Consider the following 26199-nt stretch of genomic DNA (forward strand, 5'->3'; position numbering starts at 1 on the left):
CTCTCCTCCGCCTCCTCCTCCTCCTTCTCTTCTCCTCGGAGCCTTATTACCATAAACCTGCTGCGTTCCCCCCTCAGGGACGCTTTCATGGGGAGGTGGGGGCAGCTTTTTTTTTTCTCATGGAGATTTAGGAAGTGGACCTGACCGGGTGACCAATGCGCGCAAGTGCATTGTTATTACAATAGGGTGAGAGCTGGGTGAAATTCCTAATGCGTGTTTAGAGGGTGTACTGTGTGCATGCTGAATGTAAGTAAGCATTGAGGGTGCATAACACAAAACAGCTGAACTAAGACTTCAATGTCCAACATTTAGAAAGTGATGTTGACATGTCACACAACTCTAATACGCTGCTACTCATGTGTTCATGGAGTAAAAAACACTTCAAATCCTTGTATCAGCAAAAAAATATGACAGCTTGATAAGTTATTATTGTATTACCTATTTTAAATAACATACCGTGTTCTTCATGGTGAGAATGTTGAATGGTCATCACACAGTAACTGTTCTTTGCAAAGTTTATCTCTCAGAAAATAAGAACGACTCTTTATCTGCTAGTGAAATACATTAACCATGTAATGTGTGTTTTCTTCTCTATTTTCATTATTTGGAACTTGTATTTTCACTTGAATGTGTTGCATGATGATATATCAGCAGAACCTTTTCTTATTCTCTTACTGTTTTTGGTTTGAGCCTTTATGACCCCCCCCCAAACCAGTGACAGATGACAAACTGTCCAAAACATTTTTTTTTATAATTTCTGGAAAAAAACATGATGAGGTCACATTTGTATAAGTATGTTCTTACATACGTGTCATGAGGATTCATAGGAATATACAGTATGCTGATCGTGCAAAACAATGCTGACTCGAGAACAGGTTCACCCTGCAGGTTGATCTTGTATAACAGCGCCCCCTTGTGGATCAATAACGGCAGGACAGCCAGTGTACAACTTGTATATTAACAACACATCACTTATGAGGTTTATTCAGTCACTGGTAAATGTTCAAGTATTTACAGTTCGTAGTTTAACAAGAACTTACAACAATATGCCATTTGAAGAGTTAATGACTGCCAGCGTCATTAACAAAGACAGCTTTTCTTCCAGAGCACAGGTCAGAATGTTGACTGTATGGAGACAAAAACTCAGCGTACAAAAAGTTTAGGTCCGTGGATTGTTCTTCTACATTTAAAAAAAAAAGAGAGCTTGACTTTAGTTTCTGTTATGGCAACTTATTTTCCAAAAGATAACCACAATTGCAGCGATTGAAAATACATCGAGCACTTACATACATGAATATCCAGTCTTTTTTGCCTTAATTACCATAATGCCAGGCTGCAGGTCTCTGCAATGCACAGCAAACAGATCTAATGACATCATGAATGTACTATGGAGAAGTTTCAGAGCATAAATGAAGGCAAAGCACCACATCCGATATTCGAGTGAACTGACAGAAAAGCTTGATTTTTTTTTATTTATTTATTTAAATTATTGCATCTCGTCTCCACTCCAAAGCACACAGGCTTGGAAGCAGATAGTTTACCTGAGCAGCCAGCAGATAACCTCAGAAAGCGTCTTGTCCTGGTCCCATCAATACATCAAAGTACTTAAAGAACAATCCCCCCTCTAGGGTCTCTAAAACGGCCTCCCTGTCACAGTTGATCCCTCGTGAACAGTGTGCTCTACCTAATGTACCAGGCAGAGCTCGTGCCCATCCCCGGTCGTCTCAGCTGGCTGGTTCGGGGCTCGGCTGGTCCTTGTGCTGCGCGGCTGCTGCCATCTGTTCTCTGCCCCGCTGGAGTGTGTGTTCACTGGGCCCCAGCTGCATGATCTTCCCACTACCCAGACACTCGTCTCCTTTGTACAGCACGGCAAACTGCGGGGAGGAACGTTAAGAAGGGCTGAGAAAGCGTGCACACACACTCCTACAACAAGAGAAAGCTTTTTGCCGTTATTACTGGCAGGCCCAAGCAATCGCACTGTATGCTGTAGCACAGGTGTGTTACCTGTCCAGGTGTCAGAGCTCTGACCGGCTGGGAGAGTGTGATCCACACAGAGCCGTTCATGTTCAGCGTCACTGTGCAGGGAGCTGGAAAGCACAAAAAAAAGAAAAAGAAAAAAGTTTTTATTTGTTCGGTTAACACTCTTTCATCAACGTACGGGACACAAAACTCACTGAGAGGCATCTGGTGGATGAAGCGGAAATGACACTCCATCATCTGGGTCTTGACTAGTTCAGGAGGCGGGTCAAACGTGACCCAGTGGAAGCGGTCTGTACGCACCGTGTCACGGAAAAGAGCCGGGTGATTGGTAGTCGGAGCCTGATCGGCAACACATTTAAGGGAATAAAAAGCAACGGAAAAAGTTGGTCAAACAATGTTGCACGCTTGACTCCACCTTCAAAAAAGTGAGCACACTAAATGTAAATCCTAAATGTTAGCGCAGCGTTTTAACCATTTAACAACCTCGACAAACTTTCTCACCACAAACACATCTCCAGTATCGGTGTTTTTGTCCACCACAAACCAGGGGTCCCTCTGCCCTCCTATTCTCGCCCTCTGGCCCAGCGTCAAAGTGAACCAGCCTGAAGGACAAGAGAAGGAGCAGGAAGTACACTATGAGATGTTTGAAGTGTCAGTAGTTTGAAACACAAATTTAAAAGGATATCCACGAGTGAGGCGGAAAACAGCGATTTAAGTGTTAATTGGCCTAAGATATGATACATGTGAGAGCCATTACATCCGGACTGTATAATAAGGCAATAGTGACACAGCAGTTCTTCATTGGGTCAGAGAGGTTCACAATTTGAGAGCCTCAAACAACAATGGGCATGCCTTTGTGTGTTCCCATGACAGCCCCGTCCTCGATGGAGACAAAGTTCCCCGGTTTGGGTTCCAGATACTGGAAACAGGAAGAAGAAAAAAGACAGTATTATTTTACATGCATTGGTCAATACATGATAGATGAGAGGAAAAATAAATGTGTCATGTTGACAAACTACTTGGAGGGTTTAATTCTTACCTCCAAAATAAAGTTTTCAAAGTTTCTCTCTCCGATGAAGCAGATGCCCATACTCTAAAGAAGATAAAGTTTACTGTTGGTATACAATGTGAATCCATAGATCCCTATTGATGCATCTTTCTTTCTTTATTCCTATGTGTGGCTACCTCTTTCTTCTTCAGCACATGGTGAAACCCGGCCTCAGCAGCAATCTTTTTGACAAAGTTTTTGGTGAGTCCGGCCAGCGGGAAGGTGGTTTGTCGCAAGGCATCCTGGGAGACCTGACTGAGGAAGAAGGTTTGATCTTTGAGGAGATCTGCTCCTTTGTACAACCTCACCGCTGGGAAGAGAGACGGAGAGTTTAAAGAGACCTTAAAGCTGGTGCTGTGGTGAAATTTCACTCCCTGTCATAAACTCTTACGATTTCTAGTCTCGAATCGGTCTCTGAAGAGAGTGGACGGCGGCGCTGTGTGCGTCTGCTGGAACACGTCTTCGTCTTCCTGCGACGTCCTGGCGTAGTGGCCTGTGGCCATTGCATCCGCCCCTGAATAGACAACAGCACAACACGAATGAAACGCCACACGTGTTGTGTGTCCGACATTGATATCAGTCCAATTCAATCCTCTGATCTCCAACCACCACCCGCTGTTTACCAGATATTAAACAGCTGTTTGGAATGAGTTTACATCGGTGTAGGAACACATTATGATTCACATACCCAGAGTGGTGAGAGCATACTTGTGGAAATGGTTGAATTTGATGTGCTTGTTGCAGAGTATATCTGGGTTAGGCGTCCTCCCCCTCTCATATTCCTTCAATAGTTTACTGAAAGAGGCAACAGACAGATGATGCGTTCACATTAAAGAGTTGCACAATTAAAAGGCGTTTGTGATTCGTGCACACACGGCTGCAGCAAATACCTGAAGACTTCATGCCAGTACTCTTTGACATAGGACACCTGATGGAAGGGGATGTCCAGGGTCCGACACACTCTGTAGGCGTCCTCACAGTCTTTCTCTGTGGTGCACACCCCGCTCTCATCCAGTGAGTCCCAGTTCTTCATAAAGACTCCTGTTACACTGTAACCTTCAGGTGGAAGGGAAAGAGAGAGAAACAGCTGCGTGTCTGGCTTTGTATTTCTCCAGGGAGTGCGGTTTCAACTGGTTAGCTGACCATTTAACATGAGCAAAGTCAGTTCAAGTGTGTGTGCATGTGTGTGCGTGTGTGTGTGGTTTTTCCTCACCTCTTTTCTTTAGTAACAGTGCCGCGACAGAGCTGTCGACGCCGCCGGACATGGCGCACACCACGTGTTTAATAAAACCCATGTTTTCAAATGACAGTCCTTCCTTTTAATACTATTTTTCTTGCGTAACTAAGAAAAGTCCCCAATTGTCACTTTCGTGGGCAGCCATGTTTTTGGCCCCTTTAATAATAACGTCCGACTAGAAACCACCTTTGAAACGGAACCATGGTTGCTGGTGGGGGACACAAAATAACGTACCTATTTGCTCACTTCCTCTTCAGTGCAGCTATTTACAATTGCCACTAGGTGCTGCTAAAGGACACATGAAATAAATCAATACACTGACTAAGATCAAATGGTTCATCATCTGTATGGAGAAGTAAATGACCCCAACTTCTACTACTCTGGAGTTCAGGAATTAAATTAAACACCGTGCAACATTGGTGGGTTGGTGGACTGTCACTACACAAGTCCTGTTTCATGAATGGAGCATTTCTTCTTCTTTGTGTTGTTGAACAGCAGTTAGCACCAGCTGATGCGCTATACCACCCCCTCTGCATAACAGTATTATGTCGGTCAAAATGGTCAAATTCTGCATCATATTCCCCAAAACTAGTCTTGTTGAGCGGCAAAGTTATGACAAGGCTTGTCTTTAATTTCAATTCCCACTATAATAAATAGTATAAATGGACCATGTTTACTCATATTTCTGTTCCATAAAACCATATATGTAACAAAGTATTTATTGTATAGATAAGTGTTGTTCACCTGCAGTGGAAATGCTGACTTAAACAAGTCTACTAAGATCAGGTTGTGTTAGTAAATTGTATCCCAATATTCAATTCAATTTAATTTATTTTGAATACTTCCATTTTGCACCTGATGACACAGCTGACCTGCATCTGTCAGTCAGGTAGAGACGTCACTAAAAGAGAAAAGGCATGTCTCGCTGGAATTCCCTTGTCTTAAATGTGAGTGTAAAAGGAATACATTCTGACAAAATATGCAATTGTATTAATACCATTTTAAAATTCACACAATATGAAAAAATTATCCACAATAAATACTACCTTCCACCTTGAAAATGTCTAAATATCTGGTATTTCTGGACGTTTGATTTCCATTCTCTATAGCATACGGTTGATGTCTGCATCTCTTTCATTAGTCTACTGACTCATTTCATGCTGTAACGAAAGATTCAGTGTAAATGACTCAGAAAATGATCACAAGATATTTGTCACTAGAGAAAATGGGCTTGTGTCCAATTAATGAAATACAATGAAACACACCAGGTTCTAGTCACAGTTATGAATGAGCTCCATCAGTAGTGCTTAAGAACATTGGCCCACGCATCACACTCGAGGAGAATGTACACACACACACAAGTGTGAGGGCAGGAGCAAAAGATGTGGGCAGACTACTATTGATTGAAATCTCACAAAGCAGATATTCTATTCGGCGAGTAGCACCGCCCACCTAAAATGTTAAGAGCTGCAAGGAGCCGGGGCTCACTGAGCCGGGTTTCTAGCGGGTGGGGTTAGAGGTGAGATGTAGTTTTAGGTGTCCTTAATGTCACAAGTTCAAACCCCTCGACGTCAATCTGTCTTTGCGCAAAACACTGAACCTGCAAACTGCTCAGACAGTGGTGGTCATGTCTATTGTCAAGAGATGTTTAGACGCTTTAGAACTTTGAGTTTAATAATGTGACGGAATCTTACAGGTAGAAATGACATGACAAAATGATTCTACACGTCTCGTTTATTCTGGTCAGACGTGTCGAATGACAAGAAACCAGCAAAATGAAGAAGTTGTTACACACTGGACTTTCCCCCCCCAGTGCTGTGCCTTTGTAGAAGTCTTACTATGATAAACATTGTCAGGGTAGTGGCTGTATACACAGCATGTCTTCATTCAAATGACATCAAACAAAAAAAAAGTCCGACATGTGAAATTTTGAAAAAGAAAATCCTATCAAAATATACATGAGAGCAACTAAATATTAAAGTAACTTCACAATATATCACCATAATCTAGCACTAATAACCTCAGCCATTGTCATACAACATGATCGGACTGTGCAACATTAGAATCATTTGTTTACATCTACACATAAACAGAAAAGTGCACTGTCGACAAAAGACACCACTGTCCCACTTCTTTTGTACATCTCTGCATGGGCAGAAAACATTACAGATATAAAAGACGATGGTTTGATTATATACAACATTTCAAATGTGTTGGTAATACTTTAAGCAGATTTGTTAAGTGTGTTAATTGAGACCAATGTTATCTATTCTGCGGTCTTCGAAGAACAAACAACCTCAGTGTGTTTGAGGTACAGGGGTTATGATGAGAGGGGCTCCATCCCTGTTGCTTTGAAAACTAAAGTATGGAAACAGTTTCTCTCTAAAGTGGGAGCCAGTGAAAGAATAGATACGCGATTTAGAATTCACATCAAGGAAAGAAACCTCTCCTTTGTTGTAGTCCACAAAGACGCCCACATTCTGAAGCTTTTCTTTCAGTGTAAATTTAACCCAACGTGATGTAGATGCAATATATATTCCTTCATCAAGCCCAATGAACCAAGCACCATTTTCTACTGATTTACTACTACCCCATCTATCCACAGACTCTCCGACCACTCCAACAAGCCACTCAGTGTTTCCTTTCACTTGCACCTCATAGTAAAACTTCCCTGCTGTGAACCCCTCCTTAGCCAAAACATCTGAACACATTTCAAATCTCTTTGGATTGGAGGGAAGATTCTGTTCTATGCCTGCATTTCTCACTTGTTTTCCATCCGGACTTATGACAAGTGAACAATATGCTGTGTCGGGATCAAAAGTCAAGTCCACTGCATGTTCTCTCATTCTTTTCATTTTGATCTCCGGAAGCTCCTCCAGAATTTCATCAACTCTCTGTTTCAGCAGAGTCACAGCGCCTCTCGCTGCCTCGAAAGACGGATCGCTGCGAACGCCAATGTCGGCCCGGTCGGCGTTTGAAGGAGAGCGCAGGGTCGGGAAACTCTGGAGAACATAGTGGTGATCCTTAGACTGCGACAGCTGCTCCAGCTGTACGCTTCTGCTCTCAAGCTCTGCGACCTCCGCCCTCAGCTCTCTGATCAAATCTTCAGCCTTCTGCTTCGCTGCTCCGTGCCTCTCCTCGATCACCCCGACCAGCTCGGCCTGGCTTCTCTGGATGGAGCGGATCAAGTCGGTGAAGACCTGCACGCTGGCTTCTTTCTCTTTCTCAGCTTCCGTCTGGCTGGCTTCAACTGACCTTTCGACCTCAGCTATCTTCTTGTACCGAGATTGTGTCATCTTTTGGATATTTGCCATCGCCTCATCTCTTTTTGCCATCGCTGCTTCGTATTCTTCCTCAAGTGGGACGACATTGTGGCTCTTGTGATCGGCTTTGAGACACAGCACACAAACAAAGGCCCGGTCAGTCCTGCAGTACAGTTCTGTTGTCTTGTCGTGGGTCTTGCACATTCTGTGGTCAAAGTTCTTCACAGGGTCTAACAGTGCGTGGCATTTGAGACTGGCAACCCTCTGATGTGGCTCGAGGTGAGCTTCGCAGAAGGACACCAGGCACGTCAGACAAGATTTAACTGCATTTTGCTTCATCTCAGAGCAGATATCACAAACAACGTCTGCAGTTCCAGGAAGTTGTGGGTCTGGGGTTGAGGCTTTGACTTGAACCAGCGTCTTAAACTCAGCAGCTAACTCGGACACAAAAGTGTTGACTTGGAGCTCAGGCCTCTGGGGAAATACCCTTTTGCATAATGGACACTGGCAAGTGTCACTGCCGTCCCAGTACGTGTGGATACATGCACTGCAGAAGTTGTGTCCACATGGCGTTGTGACCGGCTTAGTGAACACATCCAGGCAGATGGAACAGAGGAACTTGTCCTCTGACAGCAGACTGCTGGCGGTGGCCATATCTGGACAAGAAGTACACAAATGCAATTACAACTCATACAATTCAAGTCAATGGGCTGCATAATCTGTTGAAACTGTGTTATGTGTGACGAGAAACGCATAAAGGAAATGAAAACAGTTGAACTATATTATCTTTCTTACCTGTAAAAGAGGAAGTTTTCAAAGCAGCAGCACTTAATACTCAAAGTTAACTACACTTTAAGAACTTGTCCCTCGACTCCTCACTAAGTTTCATTTTCGCATGGTGACGTAGGTAAGAGCTCCTCCCCTGCTTTGGAACTGCACACTTCCTGGTAAAAAAATAAATAAAAAAATGAACTCTTTCGACTCCATTCACATGAGTAATGGTGGCCTATTTTGCTAACTATGTTCATATCCTTCGAATTATAGACTAGTCTTGTCATGTCGCTCTTGGATTTTGCACAGATGTAATTTTTCGACAGGAAACTATTTATATTGCACGAGTGAATTAAGTCAGTTTCTACTGAAGCAGTGTTGATTGTTAAGTGTGACAGCAGCAGGAATGAAAAAATAGGATTTTCTACAAAACGTGGTGTTTTGTCGTCAAATCCAAGAGCCAATCAGCTCTCGTGAGGTTATCGTTGCCCACGTGTTCATGACGTCAGAGCAAATCGGGATCAAGCCGGACACAAATCTAACCGGCATGCATTGTGCCGACTGGCTCATCTCAAACGAGCCCAATTGCAGGGAATGAACTGTTTGTCCCGCGCGTGGCGGCTTGTGATTGGTCGTACACTTGCTTGACAGGCAATCTGAGCAAATCAGCGCGAGCCACAATTCGACCAAGAGGCAGACCCGGAAGTCTAAAGCCGTATCGGTTTTTCCCCCACAACCGGCATGTAAATACTATCTTGTAGCGTTTGGCATAGACAGCGCAAACCTAGATTTAATGTTAGGAGCAGCTCATTTAGATGTGTCCAACCCTGCAGCGCTTTAACATTAGTCGAAAGCTTGCTTGCGAGTGGCTTAAACGTGTGTCCTGATATGAAACGGTGTCCCAATTGATCGGCTGAGATGCTGCCCACCGGTCCGCAGCTGCGGCTATTGTCCTGTGTAACTCTTGTTTTACTTCTTCAAGTCACCGACGCCAAGAAGGATTTAAAAAGCGCCTGTACTACCTGTCAGCAAGTTACTGACAACTTCAACAAGGTAAGAGAACACGAATACGCTTCTCCCTTGTGTTTGCTTGTCATTATCTTGCTCTGTTGTGAATGTTTCCTGCTACCTTAAATGGTGCCAAATGTATTAAAACATAATCCACACCCTTCACTGTTTCTGTCTGTACAAACGGTACCACTATTTTTTTTTATATTTCAGGGCTTTGACAGAACAGCAAAGCAGAACTTTGGAGGTGGCAACACAGCCTGGGAGGAGAGAACACTGTCTAAATATGAGACGAGGTGAGACGGTGCAGCCTGTCCTGACCCGGGTCACCCTGCCACAGGAGCCGGGTCATCAGAGCCGTGTTTGCTTTGCACCAGAGCTGCTGGCTGTTGTACTTGGTGCGAGAAGCTTATCAATGTTGTAGATGAGCGATATGCATTTGACTATATAGCTGACAAAACTGCAGAATGTGTTAATTTGCCACTCTCGCAAGGCCTACAAAGCTGTGCAACAAACACTTCCTGTGTTATCGCACAGCTTATGGGTGAGCACATGCTCATCTCCAAACTTCTATCAGTTCATGCCTTTTGCTTCCTTTACAGCGAGATCCGTCTGATGGAGATCGTGGAGGGGCTGTGCGACAGCAGCAGCTTCGAGTGCAACCGCATGTTGGAGGAGCACGAAGACCATTTTGAGACTTGGTGGTTCAAGAGGTGGGTGGGTGTCTGTGTGTGTGTGTGTGTGTGCTAATGCAAATATTTTCTAAGTTTCAGTTAAGTTTCAGCCACGATGGCAAGCAAACAAATCTCATGTCTTGTGGTTTTCTTTCCTGTTGCAATACAGGAAAACAAAACATCCCGATCTGCATAAATGGTTCTGCATCGACACCATCAAAGTGTGCTGTCCAAAGGGAACATTTGGACCGGACTGCAATGGTGAGACGAGATGTACTTTAGCTCAAAAGTATTGCATTGAACAAATATACACAAGGGCCTGATGCAAACAGTGGTTAAATATTAGTTTTGTTGTCTTTCTGATTTAATGTCTTGAAGACTGTGTGGGCGGCTCCGACGCACCTTGTCATAGAAATGGACAGTGTGACGGCGACGGGACTCGCGGAGGCAACGGGAAGTGCAGCTGTGACCACGGCTATGAAGGGGAGTTCTGCCTCGACTGCATCGACGGCTACTTCAACGAAGTGAGGAACGACACCTTCTCCCTGTGCACAGGTACACATCGAGTGAACAAGCTGCAGCTCTTTCTTTGATGCCATCACTTGCCCTCATTTAGATACGAAGGAAAAGAGTGAGTAAGTGAAATCTGTTCTCGCACAGAATGCCACTCGTCCTGCAAAACCTGCACTGGAGCGACCAATCAGGACTGCGATGAGTGCAAAGACGGCTGGGAGGACGACGAGCAGGAAGCTTGTGTTGGTATGAGGACCAGTAAAAAGTCTCCATCTAGTATACAAGAAAAACAAAAGCATGGTCTGTGTACACACCACTGTCTACCTCACTGCAGTACATGTCGTGTGTTCCAGATGTAAACGAGTGCTCCGCAGATCCTTCACCGTGTGAAGAAGATCAATACTGCCTCAACACGGAAGGCTCTTACTCCTGCTCGGGTAATTAACGTTCTCTGCTTTGCACATTTTGTCCGTAAGACTGGGTCGCAACAATAGCGACTGCATGATGAAGTGTAGCTAGTGTAATGTGTATTTCTGCCATCATGTATATAAAATTGCTTTTGTCCTTCGCAGCTTGCGACAAATTGTGCTCCGGTTGCACTGCGGCCGGTCCTGATAAGTGCCGGGCTTGTGCTGCTGGGTACCAAGACACAGAGGGCACCTGCACAGGTATAATGTAAATAATTCACTATTTAAAGGGGTTCACTCCCTTTGGCTGTATGTCAATTCTAGAAGGATGTGTGAGGAGTATTTCAGAAACGGACAAACTCATCGGAAGAGAGAACTTTGTTTCGGTCAGGTCGGTGTATCAGCTTTGCCTCACATTGTGTGTTTCCAGATATTGACGAGTGTTCCCAGCCAGAGCCGGTATGCACCAAGGAACACGAGCAGTGTGTCAACACTAAAGGCAGCCATGTGTGCATCTGCTCCAGTGGTTATGGGAAGCAAGAGGGAGAGTGTGTCCAGACGCTCCAGCCAGGTGAGGATTAGTGTTGGTGTCATATTATCTGTGCCCTGCAGGTTGTGTAATTTAGCTGTATACTTTTTTTTTTTTGGGGTTGTCATTTGATCAGAAAGTTGTCCACTACAAAGTTTAGTGATGCCACAGCCTAGAAAGAATATATACGCATTGTCACAATCCAGCCATTAATGACACTTTTCTTTGATCCATTCCTGTTCAGCTTCACAATCATATTATCAATATTAAAGGAGAATATATTGGACTATTTTAGAATATGTATAATTATTTATTCATGCTTCGATTCTCATCAGAAAAAGAAGAGGGGTCGGAAGCGTCCGAGACGACCACAAGTCCAAACGAGGAGCTTTGATTTACAAACCAAAGACGGACCAGGAAGAACCTCTGCACATCTGAAACTGCCCATTTTTTTTACCAGATGCACTTAGTACCAACAAACGCTGGCCACGCAAGTTTTTCTCCAGCAGTGGATCATGGATTAAAGGACAAAAAAAGAGACATTCTATGCTCTCAGTACGCTGGTCGTTGTTGCTTTTCTCTGGTGTGCTCAAACTACCACTTGTCTTTATTTGTTGTATGGTTTTAAAAAAAAGATTCAATAAAGGTGAATTAAATATAATTTAAGATAAACCCATGTCAACAAGGGTGTGTGTGTATATTTTCTTGTACAATGTGTCCTTTGTGTAGTGCAATGGATTACATTAGCAGGTGGATGTTGGGTGGTGTTGCAGTGATCAAAGATGACCACATGGTGGCAGTGTTGCCATATAGAATTTGGATGCTTACAAAGATGAGTGCCGAGAAAGGAGTAACTATAGTGTCTCACTGTTTACCCATCGTCCTCATATCTCATAGCCATTCTGGTGCATGGTCATGTCGGAGTGTGTTTCACCATAGTGAATCATAACTGTATATTGGATATCTCCATACCTACATGTTTAATATTCTCAGTCTTGGATTACTTCCACACATTTAATCCACATTTCTCCCACGAGGCCTGGACCTCACACAAGCCATTCTAGCACCGACTTGAAAGTCTGCAGTGCCGCCAAAGGTGTTCCCTTCCCAGGTGTTGGGAAGCTTTTTGGAAAGACCTTCCTGTGGCCCCGTTTGGATCAAAGCATATTTTTCTAACCCAGGTCTCACCTTGCAATAAGGCTTCCCGGCTTCCTGCGGGATGATGTCAGCTGTTTAGACTGGAGAGGCTTGCCAAGGTGCAGGAGCAGCCAGCCGGTTGAGACCTGTCTGAGCTGGTGGTGAGTGAGCAGAGACTCCCCCCATAGCTACCCCTCCACTTTTCACCTCTGGATGTGGAACTATGGAAGGGTTTTAATCAGATAGATGGTATTATTTGCTGCTGGTGCAGATATAAAATCTCAGGATTGATAGTAATCTTGACATAAGGCCCCAATAAATCAAAGATGTACTCACCTCCATCCACAATCTCCATTTTTTTTTGGTGGGAATATAATTCATTCTGTCAAGATATGCATGAAACCACACGGTAGAAACGTGTCCAAAATGGCTTCACCAGGGCAGAAGAAGATTAAAGTCTTTATCACTTCAGACATTTTGAGAAATGCGTTTATTTGATCTCTCTGCGAGTTAGATGAGAAGAATGATACCGCTCTCTTGGTATAGGCATGACGCGACAGCGAATGGCGATTAGCTTAGCTTAGCATAAAAACTGAAAACAGAGAAACCGGTCTGTCCAAACAGAATTCGCCTACCAACACCTCTAAGGCTCACTCACTAACACATTGTTTTACGGCGTTTTTTTTTTGTAAAGATTAAACAAACAGGATTAACCCTTGGACGGAGCCAGGCTAGCTGTGTACCCCTGTTTCCAGTCTCTTTGCTATGCTAAGCTAACAGTCTGCCACTTTCACATTTAGCACACAGACATGAAAGTGGCATCAATCTTCTTATCTCTCAGAAAGATAGCAAATAACAAAATGCAAACAAAACAGTGCCAAAGCCCTGATAACCACTCACAAACACATGTATCATCAGTTGCTCAAGGGAGGCAGGGGTTGTCTTTACAAGAAAAGATGAGCACGTGAAGAAAACAAGCATGAGTCATCACGACTAATACATGAGTCAGTGTACCTGACGCTACAACACGCATCTAGGTGAATTTATCTTTGTTTAGAGCACTGACAGAGGGGAGATGTTTGATATGATGCTTCATGGCTTTGGAGATGATACTGACTCTCCACTTTCACCACCTCAGTGATAGAAGCGGCTCAACCGGGAAAGTTTGTGATCATGTTGCAAAGCGGGCTGATGCTGAGTGACTGGGTATATACTGTGAGTAATCACCACACATTCACCCGGCTTTTCCTTCACTTGAAACCCCTTTTTCTTCTCATTTGCAACACACACCAAGCAGTGCAGCAGCAGCGGTTTGGTGATTCAAGCCGGAGTAATAATATACTCCACTCGACTTATCAGCCTAAACCACAGAGTGTTCCCACAAACGTGTTACTTGGCCTCGTGGCAGAATAATTTACATTTAACTTAGCAACACAAATGTTTCCAAAATGACAACAGAAACTTTAGCTCGGAGATGCTCAATGAGCAGGCAGGTAGCGTCCTGAGAATGTTGCTTAGACGCTTCCAGTATCTTGAACTTGTGAACTTTCTGAGACTGCTCTTCTAACCACTGGGCTGGCCTGCTGTTGTTCCAGTATTGTTTATCCCACATGCTGGCCTCCCTTTCCGTGCGGCGTGGTTGAATCCCATAAAACGTGCACAGAGTAGATGGTGTTTGTGTGTCACATGCGTGTGTTTACAGCATGTGTGCGAACACTCTGCGGTTGGAAGGGGCACCCTGCTCTTTCCTCTTGACTTTGTGGTGGTTTTCTTTCTGCCAGTAATTCTCAGCTGTGGACCACATGGTCCAGCTGTAGTGGGGTGACTGTGAGGCCACTGACAGGGTTACTGAGGAAACCCAGGAGCATGCAGAGCATGAAATGACAGTGAGCTGATAGCACAATAATCTCCTCCATTCAGAGATGCTTTTTTCCTAGCAGGCCAGGACACCCTGCCCTCTATACTGCCTGGCTCGAAGTTGGGACTCTCACCCTCCTTCATCCGCGGTGAAATTTCAGGGCTGCTGTTTCCCAAGCCTATCCTTAGACAACAATTCTCTTTGTTCCATTGAAAGGCGGTGGGACTGAGATAATCACAGTGCTGAGGTATACGCTGAGGGTAACCGCATGCTAAACTAGAAGCCAGATGTGGCACCATGTGCTTTTGTTCAGCTGTCAGTGGCCTGCACCGCCTCTGATGTCAGGCACTCCTTAAACTTGCTGCCCTCTATGATTCCTTCCCCCCCAGCTCAACCGCCAACGATTAAGCCAGACAAATTGGACGCTGCCGAGCAGACCCGAGTGCAGCTCAAACAGAGATTCTCAAAGTGCCGTTCGGGAATTTTTATCACGAAGGAAACGTCGGTGAATCGACACCAACGCTCCTGCTCCAAGAAGCTTTAGAAACATTGAGAACATCTGGGGGCTGCATGTGTAGCCTGAGGTTAAGGAGGGGGGAAATTGGGAATTTGTGTTGTGTGCGAATAGAGATACAACGCAGTGACTTGCAGTCTGTGTGACCCCTGAAACATCGATGAACCCAAATGCTGGATTTCACTCATCTGGGGTACAAATAAGAACACATTATGCACTTTTACTTGTCCACACAAGTGTGTATTCGAGCCTCTTTATCTGTAGACAAAACCATTTTCTAGTTTTCTAGTCACCAAAACTGTGACACAGCAGGCCAGAAACCCAAAAGATGCTAAACCGCTTTGTGTCGGTTGATAAGTCTGTGTGGGTTTGTCACCAAAACGACTGCTTTCACATTGATTAGTGCAGCTTTAAGCTGCATTTGGATGAATTACAAACTGGGTTTAAAGGCGGTTAAAGGGTATTTTTGACATGTCTCCTGCATAAAATCATCAGCTAGGAGAGATTGTAAGCTGAAACTATAAAAGATTCATCATAATTTGAATAGTGCTGTGAAAAATCACATCATTTGCAAAAGCCGTGACGTTGTTCACCTCGTGAGATGTGACTATAGATCCTCTTGCTACGTATAGAAGTAGAGTATGGCTGTTTCACGTTCCTGAATCAAGCAGCGCTGCATTTACTCAACATGTTTTTGGATGGATGATCCGTCTCTATGAGACTTTCAATTGACTTTTGAGAGGAACAAACAGGGAAACGTAATTTGAATCTGAATTATTTACGTCATCACGGTGGTCAAGCTGCAATGAAGGCAGCAGAGAAATAATGCATGAGCAAAACATTCAATAACACCAGTGTTTTCCTCTCTCGTGTAAAAATGATATTCTACCCGGGGACTATTCTGTTCAATAAGAGTGTAAAACCAATCCAAACATTTTGAATTATTCAGCATGTTTTGTTGGTTCATTGTGCTGGGGATGAGAAGTTGTTATTCTTTTCCCATGAGTATGTGTCGCCGTGAAAGGCTTATATTTTGTGTACTTTTACTGGAGATACGTAGAATCGCTGCATGTGTGAGAGTGAATGCACAGCCATTGTTCTCTCCGTTAAAATGTACTACGGAGGAACGTTATCTTTTCCTTTTATTCTAAATAAGATGCTGGTTTCCATGGAACAATGCACCTACTCAACACAGTTGAGAGGGGGTTGGAGGGGCGTGGTGCTGTAGCTGGCACGCTCTCTGCTGTACAGAGGTTTCACAGACAGGTAGGATGGATTGATGTTACTCACCTTTGTTTGATCTCAAAGCCAGCGCCCATGTCTGTGTGTGCGCGTCTGTCTGCACTGGCAGGCATATGTGTGTAGGCCTGCATCACAGTATGATGAGATTTGGCTTGTGTGTGTGTGCTGCTCTAAAGTGCGACAGCATCGTCTGGCCTCTGGTCTCTTACACCCATCAGGAATGAGAAGAGGCAGACAGGGCGACTTTGATCTACCTCTGAAGAGATGCCGCAGTCCTCCCTCCTAAAAATCTTTGATTTTTTTTTAGAAGCTAAGATGGGAAAGTCAAAAGAGAAACAGCATTTGAATAAATCCCTTTCTGTGCAGTGCATTGTTGGCATTGTTCATTGTACTAATTTAACACTCAGGTTACAATCATCTTTGTCAAGTAACATTTTTGGTTTCCGTAGGTGGGGTAGGGGATTAAAGAAACCTGATTTGCCAAGCAAAATGTATCTTGGAGAGAGTCTACTTCTTTTAGGTGGTGTTGGACAAAGTTGGAAGCAAGTGTACCACAAAACAAACGAAAAATACAACAGGGCAAGTGGCAGCGACCTGGCTAAATGTCCGTTTGACATGGTTTTAGACATGAGTCATCGCCCTATGGCCTCTTGGGAAGACTTGGGCCTTGACACCCACGGGCAGGTAACGGATAACCTCACATTTTCATGTTCCATCTGTTGTTGCAGACTCCCCACTGGATGAAGGATCATGTGAGTCCCAATGAAATGAATGTAAGCCAAAACCAGGTGCAAATTCTCCCAAAAACAAGTACTTATAAACAGAGTCATACAAACTGTGTTCTAAGAAATTAGAAAAAACAAACAGATACACAGCGTGCAACCAGCCCCGTGAACTGATGAACAGTTACAGCAGCTGCGGTTGTTGCTAAACCAGCATTCTTGGTGCCATGAATTCATCATATGTCTGCATAATACTCTCCAAATTTGAATTTGGCATCGTAACTAACCAACCAGATGTTGATACTCGACAGATTCTGTGAGTTGAGGCATGGGCTTATTGCTTGAGGTTACATACCATGTCATGTTTCTTTTTGAAAGTCTAAATCAGAGGTGTAAAACCTAAAAAACCCAATAAAGGTGTATTAGTCACTGTGTAGGTGAGAGTATGACCTACTTCACACTAGGGTTGTAAAAGTGGATCTTTTCCTCTGAATAGAGCTTTTTTTAAAACACCTGCAGTAACATACAACACTGGCTGGCTCCCCACATCAAAGGCATATTTCTCTCTCACTGTTGGACACAACTTCAAATGTCTTCTGAACCTCCGTCTCTATAACCAGTTTGTAAAAACCGGGGCCTGATTTCCTCGTAGCGGTGTGTGTGTGTTGCCATGCCGATCGGGCGGTGTTGACACTGGAGGGCGTAAACAGACGTGGAGGAGAAGGGACAAGGTGGTGGTGTGTTAGGGGATAGAGGGGGGGTCACACACAGGCAGACAACACGGGGACTGAGATTCATATGATGTCATGATTACTCTTAAAACAAAAACCCCAAAACCTCAAGCTGATGCACCCCCCAGACATTTATTTAATGCATATTTCTGTAGGTTCTACAACGTGTAAAGGAAGCAAAACCCTCGACATTGTTTCTATTCCTCTCTTGAGTTTATTATTTTTAGTCTCAGCCTTCAATTCTTTCTCATCTGGCTTTCTTTCTCTCTCTCCTTTTACTCCTTCTATTTCTCCGCAGGCATGTCCCTTAATCTCTTCTTTTACAGCTTGAATAGGAGCATGGCCCACCATTTGGCTGTCACTAAGAAACATGTATGTGCTGCATGAAACAAAAGTAATATAATCATGTTTTTTAATTATTTAAATGTATTAAAATGTGTCCTGCTCTATTATCGCCTGCATGCATGGATTACCCAAAGAGGCCTGCAGGCCCCAGGGGTTCAAGTCATCATTTAGACTGTTATGTTTCACTGTAATTCATTTGTTTCTCTTCATTGTGTTTTCAAATATTCAAATGAGAAAACCCAATGCCATCAAACCTTCAACTGCTGATGTGTTTGAAAGAGGCTGTGACACCATATAAACCACCCTGCCTTCAGTTCTTAAGCCACCTTTGACTTGGGCTCCTTTCAAAGTGCTGTTTAGGGGTTAAGACTCATTAATCCTCTCAGGAATACAAGAACAAATGCACGTGATTGTGTGTCGGCATCTTCTCCTCATGCGTGGTATACTGGAGCCCGGCATTAGAAGAGCGTACTGTACCACTCTTTCTTCTTCTGCTTGTTGTCGACCTGGCCCTGGAGATCTTCCATCTGGGACCTCATGAAGCTCTCGGTTCTCTGTTCTCTGTTCTTCCAGCTGGGCTTTGATGGGAAGACAGATTTTTCCAGCATGTTCATGGTGTCCTGGGCATTCACATGGGCATTTTGGAGGGCTTCCTCCATCTTGCTCAATTCACTCAGTAGTTTTTGAGTTTGAGCCCTCTCGATGTCCAGACAGCTCTCCAACTCCAAGTTTCAGCCACTGCAAACATCCGGAGATCCACTTCCTGTTTCTCTCTTCTCATCTGCTCCAGCTTGACGTGCGAATCGTATTGCAAAATCTTTGTGCAGTTTGGCCCGGAATTGGTCCAAAAGTGGAAGTTTATAGCTGAATCTTTCTGAAGTGGTCGGATGTATGTTAGACAGCAACTGTTGGAGAATGCTGTTCTGGAGGCAGAAGCGGAAGACTCGCATTTGGCTCGTGATGATGGGTTGCAAATAGCTACATATATATATAACTTCACTCTCAAAGCACAAGTGCTCAATTTGCTACATAGTCTCGTCTTAAATGTCAGTCACGATATCTCAATTTTGTCAGCTGCACAGTCAGAATACAGCCTGCTACTACTGGGTTATCAAAACATTCTCACATCTTGATCCAGCTTCCGCAACGTGACTCTGTCTGAGTCGCGTTTTTATTGGGTAGTTTAGTGGATGTGTTTCATTGCAACGTAATAAGAGAGGACACGAGTCTCCTATGAGCCTTCGAAGCCACACGGCCACATGAAGAGCGGCCTATCACGACAACAGGCATCAAGTCCATTTCTCCCTTATTATAATGGACTGGATGTGAAGCAGGCCTGTAATTTCCCGGCTGTTATCAGCTCATGTGGCTTTGTTTTTTTCTGGACAGGGAACTGTGGAAAAGAGAGTGCCGCGATCACAGGAGAGCTCAGCAGCTCAGCCACGCTGACCAACCCCACCGGTGGCAGTTATGCAACTGACGGGGTTACTTTCGGTCAGAGCAAAGGGGGGGGGATTCACGTTCAGCTCGACGACCTCGGGGTAAAAACAAAACTCCTTCCTTCGTGACGGCAGATTTTGGAACGGCACCTACTCCAGTTTTGAGGTTTAATGGGCCGTCATGGACGGGGCATTCTGTATTGAAGGCTATGCTGATGAGGCTGCAGTCAGACAGAGTGAGGGGGAGAGAGTGCAGCACTGCTGGGTCAGCTAAGCCTTGCCTGTCACCTCTCTGTCAGCTCAGCACTTTTGGATATATATCTGCCCCGTGTAGAGCTGCTGGGCCGATGACACGCCACTCATTCCCCACTGAAGCCCGCTCTGCTAAAGCCTCTCACTTCCTACACCCCCCCCCCCCCAACACACTAGAACTTTTCACGGCACAAAATACTACATACTCAAAGATGTTCCCAATTACAGCTCTTGTCCTGTCCATAAATAAATTGAAGCGGTAGAAGAGGTGACATCCTGACTTTTACCACCCAGAACTGCTCCACAAACTCTAGATGCTACATTTCCCAAAATGCATTTATTACATCTTTAGTAGGACACTTATTGTCTATTTAATAACAATGTCCTTCAAACTCCACACCTCCAGTTTGTCATCAGAAAGTATCAACCCAAATCCAACATGACCCGCCATCAGGGACACTTTGGAAAGTTCCCTCCCAAGCCACAAAAGACATTAAACAACTGTTTTCACAGAATGAGGAACGAGTAAACAGAACTTCATGAGTAAAGTACCCCTTTAATGGTGGAGAAATGTTTCCGATGGCAGTCACACTAAACACAGTTTATACAACAGTATCTTCCTGTTTCTGTGAGGTCTCTCCATCATTTTGTCCACTCCCAGAATACACTGTCCAGCTGTGGAAGAAGCAGTTCAACCCATAACTTATAGCAATAACGCAATGTTAAATACTCCATTAGAGGTAAAAGTCTTGCACTCAAAATCTTACTCAAATCTTACCCATGATACCACCCTGGGTAGCACCAGAAGAGGTTATTTTACTGACGTCTCTCCTCCTGTCGTCACACCTCTGGCCACTAGGTGGCGACCTTGGCGTAAGAGGCGATCAGTCAGTCGTCCCACTGAGGCCCACAGATGTGCTGACTTAATAGCCAGAAACATCTGGACACACGAGCAATTCAAAGGCTGGACACAGCTGTAGACAGAAACCATCCAGCAGAGTGTTTCCCTCCAGGCGGCCTGCCTTTGTTTTACTGCTCTGAGTTGGTGCCGGCACGAGCTTCTTCGCCTCGGACCTGAATCTTTTAGTTTGCGACAGGCCGCTGAAAGTCATTGCTCCTCACTGTAGTTCTACGTCAAAAACACCATGCCTTCCCATGATGTTCTTTTGTGGTAGAACACACCCTCGGGTGATGATCTTGGGTCCAATAAGTCATCTTTTGTATTTGTTTCTAATAGCGCACATACTGTGGGAGACTGATCCACAATCATTCTTTAAGTTTGCAGAACGTATGAGCCTGGCCCACGTGCATGTAGGGGTTATTCTACTTATTGTGGTTGGTTCGTCTGGCCTGAAAGCTTACCAGTAATTGGTAAATGATGGTGACATAACACACCCTCTGTCTTTGATCTAGAAGGCTTTTACAGGTATTTCCCCCTCGTTCTCCAACCTGATGTCGTTGGTAGAGTTGAAACGAAAAGAGAGGACAGACAAGAAGGGCTTCCGGTGTTTCATTCCATCGCAGGAAATATGTAAACTTAAGCGTGTGACCAAATGACTGCACATCTCCATCTGGCAGTTTTAAATAATGCTGGAACCGAGTCGGTGTCCCGTGGCCAAGCGATAGCAGCTCCGGCTTGGCCTACATCCTGTTTCTGGGACTATTTAGCGGTGGCTGTGAATGGCTCTGGTAGCAAACGGCGTGGAAGTGTCTCTTGATTGCAGAGAGAATGGAAGGCAGTGAGCAGCCCACTCACCAGCCTGCCGCTGCCTCCGCACACACACACACACACACACACACACACACACAATTACACTCGGAACGCTTGCATATTGGCAACAAGGACGGGTCTGGTGCGCTATCCTTCTATTCCAATCGTCAGGTGGGAAAAAATAGAAATGATTAAATTTAATTCTGAAATTTGATTTAATCGATCGCATTGAGAGCGAACAAGGCCGATACGCTCCCTCGCACACACACATTCACTCTCACTCACTTGACTCTTTCCATCTTGCTCTCGCCCACACACTGACACACTCTCACACGTTTTGCATGTGCCAATAGAGTACTCCCAGATGGACTACTACCAGAGCAGGGATTACGTAACTAAAGGCCTGTTTCAAACTACAAACTTTAAAATTAAACAGAGGGGCAGAGCGAGTGGATTTGTTCCCCATGAGTGCATGTTTGCCATTAGTTGACAATACTCGCTGTGGCAGAAACATTACCACCAGTAGTAGTAGTACTAGACAATGTTTTTCTAACCAAAGTCATTTCTAACAAAGTCTGACAAAGTCATAAAACATGATAAGTAAGATGGACTAAACTAATTTTTCTGGACCACTGTTAAACGGATGCTTGTTTGTGAACCGGGATGAGACACTCTAGCTCTAACACTAGTGAGCAAATCGGTGTCATGTTTGCTGCTGGCTGCTATTATTATTAGATAACAATGTTATCTGTGTGTGTTAACGTAAAGAAGACCCAGTTTGTAATAATTATCACTTAAAGGTGCAGTGTGTCGGATTTGGTGACATCTAGCGGCGAGATTGCAGATTGCAATCGACGGAAACGTCTCCCGTGTGCCAAACGTGTATGGAGAAATATGATGGCCGACGCAAAAATGTAAATGGCCTTATCTACAGCCAGTATATGGTTTGACCATTCTGGGCTACTGTAGAAACATGGTGGACTCCATAAAGAGGACCCGCTCCGTGTGTGTGGATATAAAACGGCTCATTCTAAGCTAACGAAACCACAGGGATTTTTTATTTTCAGGTGGTTAAACGCTAAAGAAAACGTACTTATTAACATTATATTCCATTTCTGCCCCTCAATGCTACACACTGCTACCCAATATGTACGCACTAAAAGGGATGATGGTAACATTCGTAATGTTAACACCACTGTATCCACTCCTTTTCATACTGTCAACAAACTGCTACTGTTTATCTGTTTGGCACTCACAAGGGAACGACGAGTCGAGCTGACTTTACTGAAACTCGTTAAAACCTCCCGAGCAAAAGTTCAAATCTGAACTCGTCTCCACTTTGAATGCAATGAGAATTTGTAATGATTTCGAACTCTCACCCCGTCAGGGAGCCGGTCACACAGCTGGAGGTTGCGAAAGAACAAGATTCGCCTGTTAATCGAATGCCTCTCGCCTCATCTCCCGCCAAGCAGTGAAACCCCCTGCCCCTCTCAGACCCACGTGGCTGGCAGAATGCTACCAGTTACAAGCAGGGGAGGAAAGAAAAGGGGGTTGTAGGTGGGGGGGGGGGGGGTAACTGGGAACAGATGTAACTTCTGCCACGAACACACACATGCTCCGTAATCTTGCTCTCACTATCTCTCCCTCACTCATGTCCTCCCCTTATGACCATGTTTTCAATATTGCTTCCCTGCTTTTCCTGTTTGTCCTTACACCCCCCCCCCCCCCCACCGAACACCACCATGTCTTACCTCCCAACCCCTATTTTCACCCCTTACCCCCACTCTAAACAGGCAGGTTTTAACAACAAGCTCAGTGTAGCCCACTGGCGTCACCTTGCTCCTCTACTGGACACAGGCTACTCTGTCTGGACGCAGGAGGGCCTACTTGAGATGGGGGGGGGGGGGGACTCTCCAATCACCCTGTACCACCACAGCCGATACAGGCAGGGAGTGCAAGTATGTCGGAAAAAGACAAGGGGAGAGTGTTAAATGCGATTCCTGCCTCCTCCCAGTCTGTCTTGCCTTCCTATCCATCTAGTGTTTCTTTGTCGTATCACTCACACCTGTCTACGGGTCAAACAATGTGCGTATTGTCAAAGGTACAACACCGTTAGGTGTCTCTGTTTTACTCTACGAGCTTCCCCACCTGGCCACATCACACACAGAGAGCAGCACAATAGCCTTGTTGTGTTGGCACTATTGCTCAGGAGGGAAATATAAGGTTCATGCTGTCATACCCCCCCGAGTGTTTGACGATCAACTTTGATGCAAACAGCAATCTGAACAATCGCCCCTTTATAAAACCTATAATTCCCCACAGCTCAGAGTTGGATGGTAATAGTCAGAGCCTGCATGCAGATCATGGGTTGTTACATTTGGTCTCTCTGGATTGAATTAAATGCATCGTACTTGTGAGAAACTGCAGGGTTAGTTCAAAAAGGAGAGTACAGGCCCTCGCAAATGTTGCGTTTCAACTGAAAGCCATTGTGTGCAGAGAGCTGCTCTGTTCACGAGGGGCCCCGACGAGGCAAATCAGTAAACGACATTATCCCTCCTACGCTACACAGAGAAGCCACCAAAGTCAAAGGCGACTGGACTCTCTGTTCGGTCTTGAGGATGTTTTCTCACTCTGATGACTCTCACATGAGTGCAATCTGACCTTAACGACCCACAGCTGATCTCAATGACTCCCATGTGACCTGCAAAAGCCTCGATGACCCAGAGAGGTTGAAATGGCTCCATTGAGTGGAAGAAGCCTCCAGCTGTGTGACGGAACATGCACGTCTGGTGGTCTTTGACCTGTCATTATCAATTATTGATTTCCATTAATCCTAAATAATGAGATGCAAATGAAGAAAGGCAGATTAGTTACAGCAGGATTTGTAAAACAAGATCTGTTATATGATTTGTGCAAAAAGTGACTTCATGAGGTTCATTTACATTTAATCAATTAAAAATACCAACAATGATACCCTCTCTCTATATGAGGCGTTATCCAAACTTATCCATCCTTTTTTTAAATAAACTGCGCTTGCCTTTTAGTGCGCGTTTGTGCATGTGAGCATGCCCCACTGGTCAGGTAAACACTGTTAGCTTTGTCAGCACGTTTGCCGTAGTTAGCGCTGTTAGCACCGTTAGCTGCGAGCAGCCGGTCGTCATGTTGAAAGCCGTTGAAAGACATCAAAATGCTCCCAAGCTCGTCTATAGCACCTTTTAATGGTGTATTTTCTGAGATGGCATGTGCTCATCAACGCACCGGTATTTTAACTGTGAATGTTGTAAATGTGTTGTATGTTGTTCGTTGATTCACGTTATCATTTCTGCTGTCCCTGGATAACTGGATTTCCCTTTCGGATGGAGTATGGAGGAGAGGAGCTGTGACAGCGACAGATGAGGGCTCTGTCCTCCTCCCTGTTCTCTCTGGTATTATATGAGATAAACAATGCGGCCATGTTATAGGAATGCATCCTATATTCCCCACTGAAAGCAACAGGATGTTGCTGATGCTCATAGGTTCTTTCAGCCAGCAGACCCCGCCCTGCGGCCCCAGCCAATAACAAAAGACCCCGCTGCCTGCTAGGACTGATTAACCAAACAAATGCCACCGGTGGCACAAAACATGTCTGTTAATGCATGTGGGCATTCCTAACATGCCTGCCTGTTTATATGGCAGGGGGTTCAGGTGGGTTCATGCACTTGTTGTGTGTGAATGAGGACAGTGAATGGCCCGGGTGAACCCAACGACTGAATTCTGCTCCACACACAAGTTGCTCCCCGTATGTATGTGTGGCAACTACACAGAGGGTCCTGTGATTGGTTTGTCTTTTGTCCTACAAGTTTCAACGACCAGTAGATGGGGCCACACAAGAAAGCATCTTCAACTGTTCAAGGAAAAACTAACATCAAGTGTCTTCGTCAGGTGTCGGGCCATCAAGAGCCTCCATAACAGCTTCAAAATAAAGATTCATTTCCTGTTTTGAAGCTCTAATCACAAGAACTATATATGGAAGCATCTGTATTTTTTTTTTATGTCGCTCAACTTATTCAGGTTATGTCTTTCAAACAAAAGACCGATTTGGCTCAACCTTGTGACCAGCAACAATAAACGGACAACGCCAGACCCTCGTCTTAGTTTTCAAAGCTTAATAATCAACCAGATCAGGAACACCTGAGAGCAGAGAGAAGAGAGGGAGTAGAGCACACACCTACTGACAGTCATACATACACAGCTGGCCACAAAAACAAAATGTGATGGTTGGAACGTCGGCTGGAGATGTGTTCAACCGCCCTGTTTTTAAAATGTACATTTTCTGAAAGACGCATATGTACCTTTCTTTCCTAATGCGATAATCATTCTGAAACGATAACTGACACCAAACTGGGCCTGTATGAAATAGAAGACGGAGAGAGAGAGAGAGAGAGAGAGAGAGAGAGAGAGAGAGAGAGGGAAATAAAGACAACAAGAAAGCAAGAGCATGAAGTGATGGAAGTGTTCCACTTATAAGAAGTGACAGCCAAGGAACAAAAGGTGTTACGGAGGGGGGTGGTTGTGAAAGCACAGCTGCACACACAATAACATAAGCACACACACGATATCGTCACACCCAGACAATGACTTCTCAACTTGGTGCCTGTCATGGGTGAAGGAGCTGCTAATTCACACAGGGCGAGTGACAACAAGCTCCATCACTCAAGGTCCCCTCAGTATTGAGGGGTATTGTCTAACTACATGCAACAGCTTTGTGTCCTGTGGTTCCATGACTACTCGCTAGCTCCCTCTATTCTGCAGGACAACACTAAATATCTAGATACAAGC

At 44.6% G+C, this 26199-nt stretch overlaps 3 protein-coding genes across 3 annotated transcripts; 1 reads left to right on the top strand and 2 right to left on the bottom strand.

The window, feature by feature from the left end:
- Positions 1-624: 624 nt before the first annotated feature.
- Positions 625-4442, bottom strand: trmu (tRNA 5-methylaminomethyl-2-thiouridylate methyltransferase). Its single transcript, XM_031865851.1, has 11 exons — positions 4242-4442; positions 3919-4084; positions 3717-3823; positions 3420-3542; positions 3166-3338; positions 3020-3073; positions 2833-2899; positions 2482-2582; positions 2175-2319; positions 2005-2087; positions 625-1874 (listed from the first exon to the last, which is right to left on the bottom strand). The coding sequence occupies exons 1-11, from the start codon at positions 4321-4323 to the stop codon at positions 1725-1727; spliced, it is 1251 nt and encodes a 416-aa protein (XP_031721711.1). The 5' UTR covers positions 4324-4442; the 3' UTR covers positions 625-1724.
- Positions 4443-6083: 1641 nt separating this feature from the next.
- On the bottom strand, positions 6084-8405 carry LOC116393484 (zinc finger protein RFP-like). Its single transcript, XM_031865850.1, has 2 exons — positions 8324-8405; positions 6084-8184 (listed from the first exon to the last, which is right to left on the bottom strand). Exon 2 carries the CDS (start codon positions 8180-8182, stop codon positions 6563-6565), a length of 1620 nt encoding a protein of 539 aa, XP_031721710.1. The 5' UTR covers positions 8183-8184; positions 8324-8405; the 3' UTR covers positions 6084-6562.
- A 587-nt stretch (positions 8406-8992) lies between these two features.
- creld2 (CRELD disulfide isomerase 2) lies at positions 8993-12260 on the top strand. Its single transcript, XM_031865852.1, has 10 exons — positions 8993-9352; positions 9521-9603; positions 9910-10020; positions 10151-10242; positions 10360-10536; positions 10642-10740; positions 10848-10931; positions 11067-11162; positions 11332-11472; positions 11766-12260. The coding sequence occupies exons 1-10, from the start codon at positions 9218-9220 to the stop codon at positions 11822-11824; spliced, it is 1077 nt and encodes a 358-aa protein (XP_031721712.1). The 5' UTR covers positions 8993-9217; the 3' UTR covers positions 11825-12260.
- Positions 12261-26199: the final 13939 nt, after the last annotated feature.

This window comes from Anarrhichthys ocellatus, unplaced genomic scaffold (assembly GCF_004355925.1).
Source record: "Anarrhichthys ocellatus isolate YVR2014 unplaced genomic scaffold, GSC_Weel_1.0 scaffold33, whole genome shotgun sequence".
Lineage (NCBI taxonomy): Eukaryota > Metazoa > Chordata > Actinopteri > Perciformes > Anarhichadidae > Anarrhichthys > Anarrhichthys ocellatus.

Excerpts from the sequence above, each read along its gene's own strand:
- trmu (XM_031865851.1), bottom strand. The coding sequence starts at position 4,323 with ATGGGTTTTATTAAACACGTGGTGTGCGCCATGTCCGGCGGCGTCGAC. Across the intron at positions 3,074-3,165 it reads ATGTGCTGAAGAAGAAAGAG|AGTATGGGCATCTGCTTCAT; the intron begins GTAGCCACACAT and ends TATCTTCTTTAG. Across the intron at positions 2,320-2,481 it reads ATACTGGAGATGTGTTTGTG|GCTCCGACTACCAATCACCC; the intron begins GTGAGAAAGTTT and ends GTTGCCGATCAG.
- LOC116393484 (XM_031865850.1), bottom strand. The coding sequence starts at position 8,182 with ATGGCCACCGCCAGCAGTCTGCTGTCAGAGGACAAGTTCCTCTGTTCC.
- creld2 (XM_031865852.1), top strand. The coding sequence starts at position 9,218 with ATGCTGCCCACCGGTCCGCAGCTGCGGCTATTGTCCTGTGTAACTCTT. Across the intron at positions 10,537-10,641 it reads CACCTTCTCCCTGTGCACAG|AATGCCACTCGTCCTGCAAA; the intron begins GTACACATCGAG and ends GTTCTCGCACAG. Across the intron at positions 10,932-11,066 it reads AGGCTCTTACTCCTGCTCGG|CTTGCGACAAATTGTGCTCC; the intron begins GTAATTAACGTT and ends TGTCCTTCGCAG.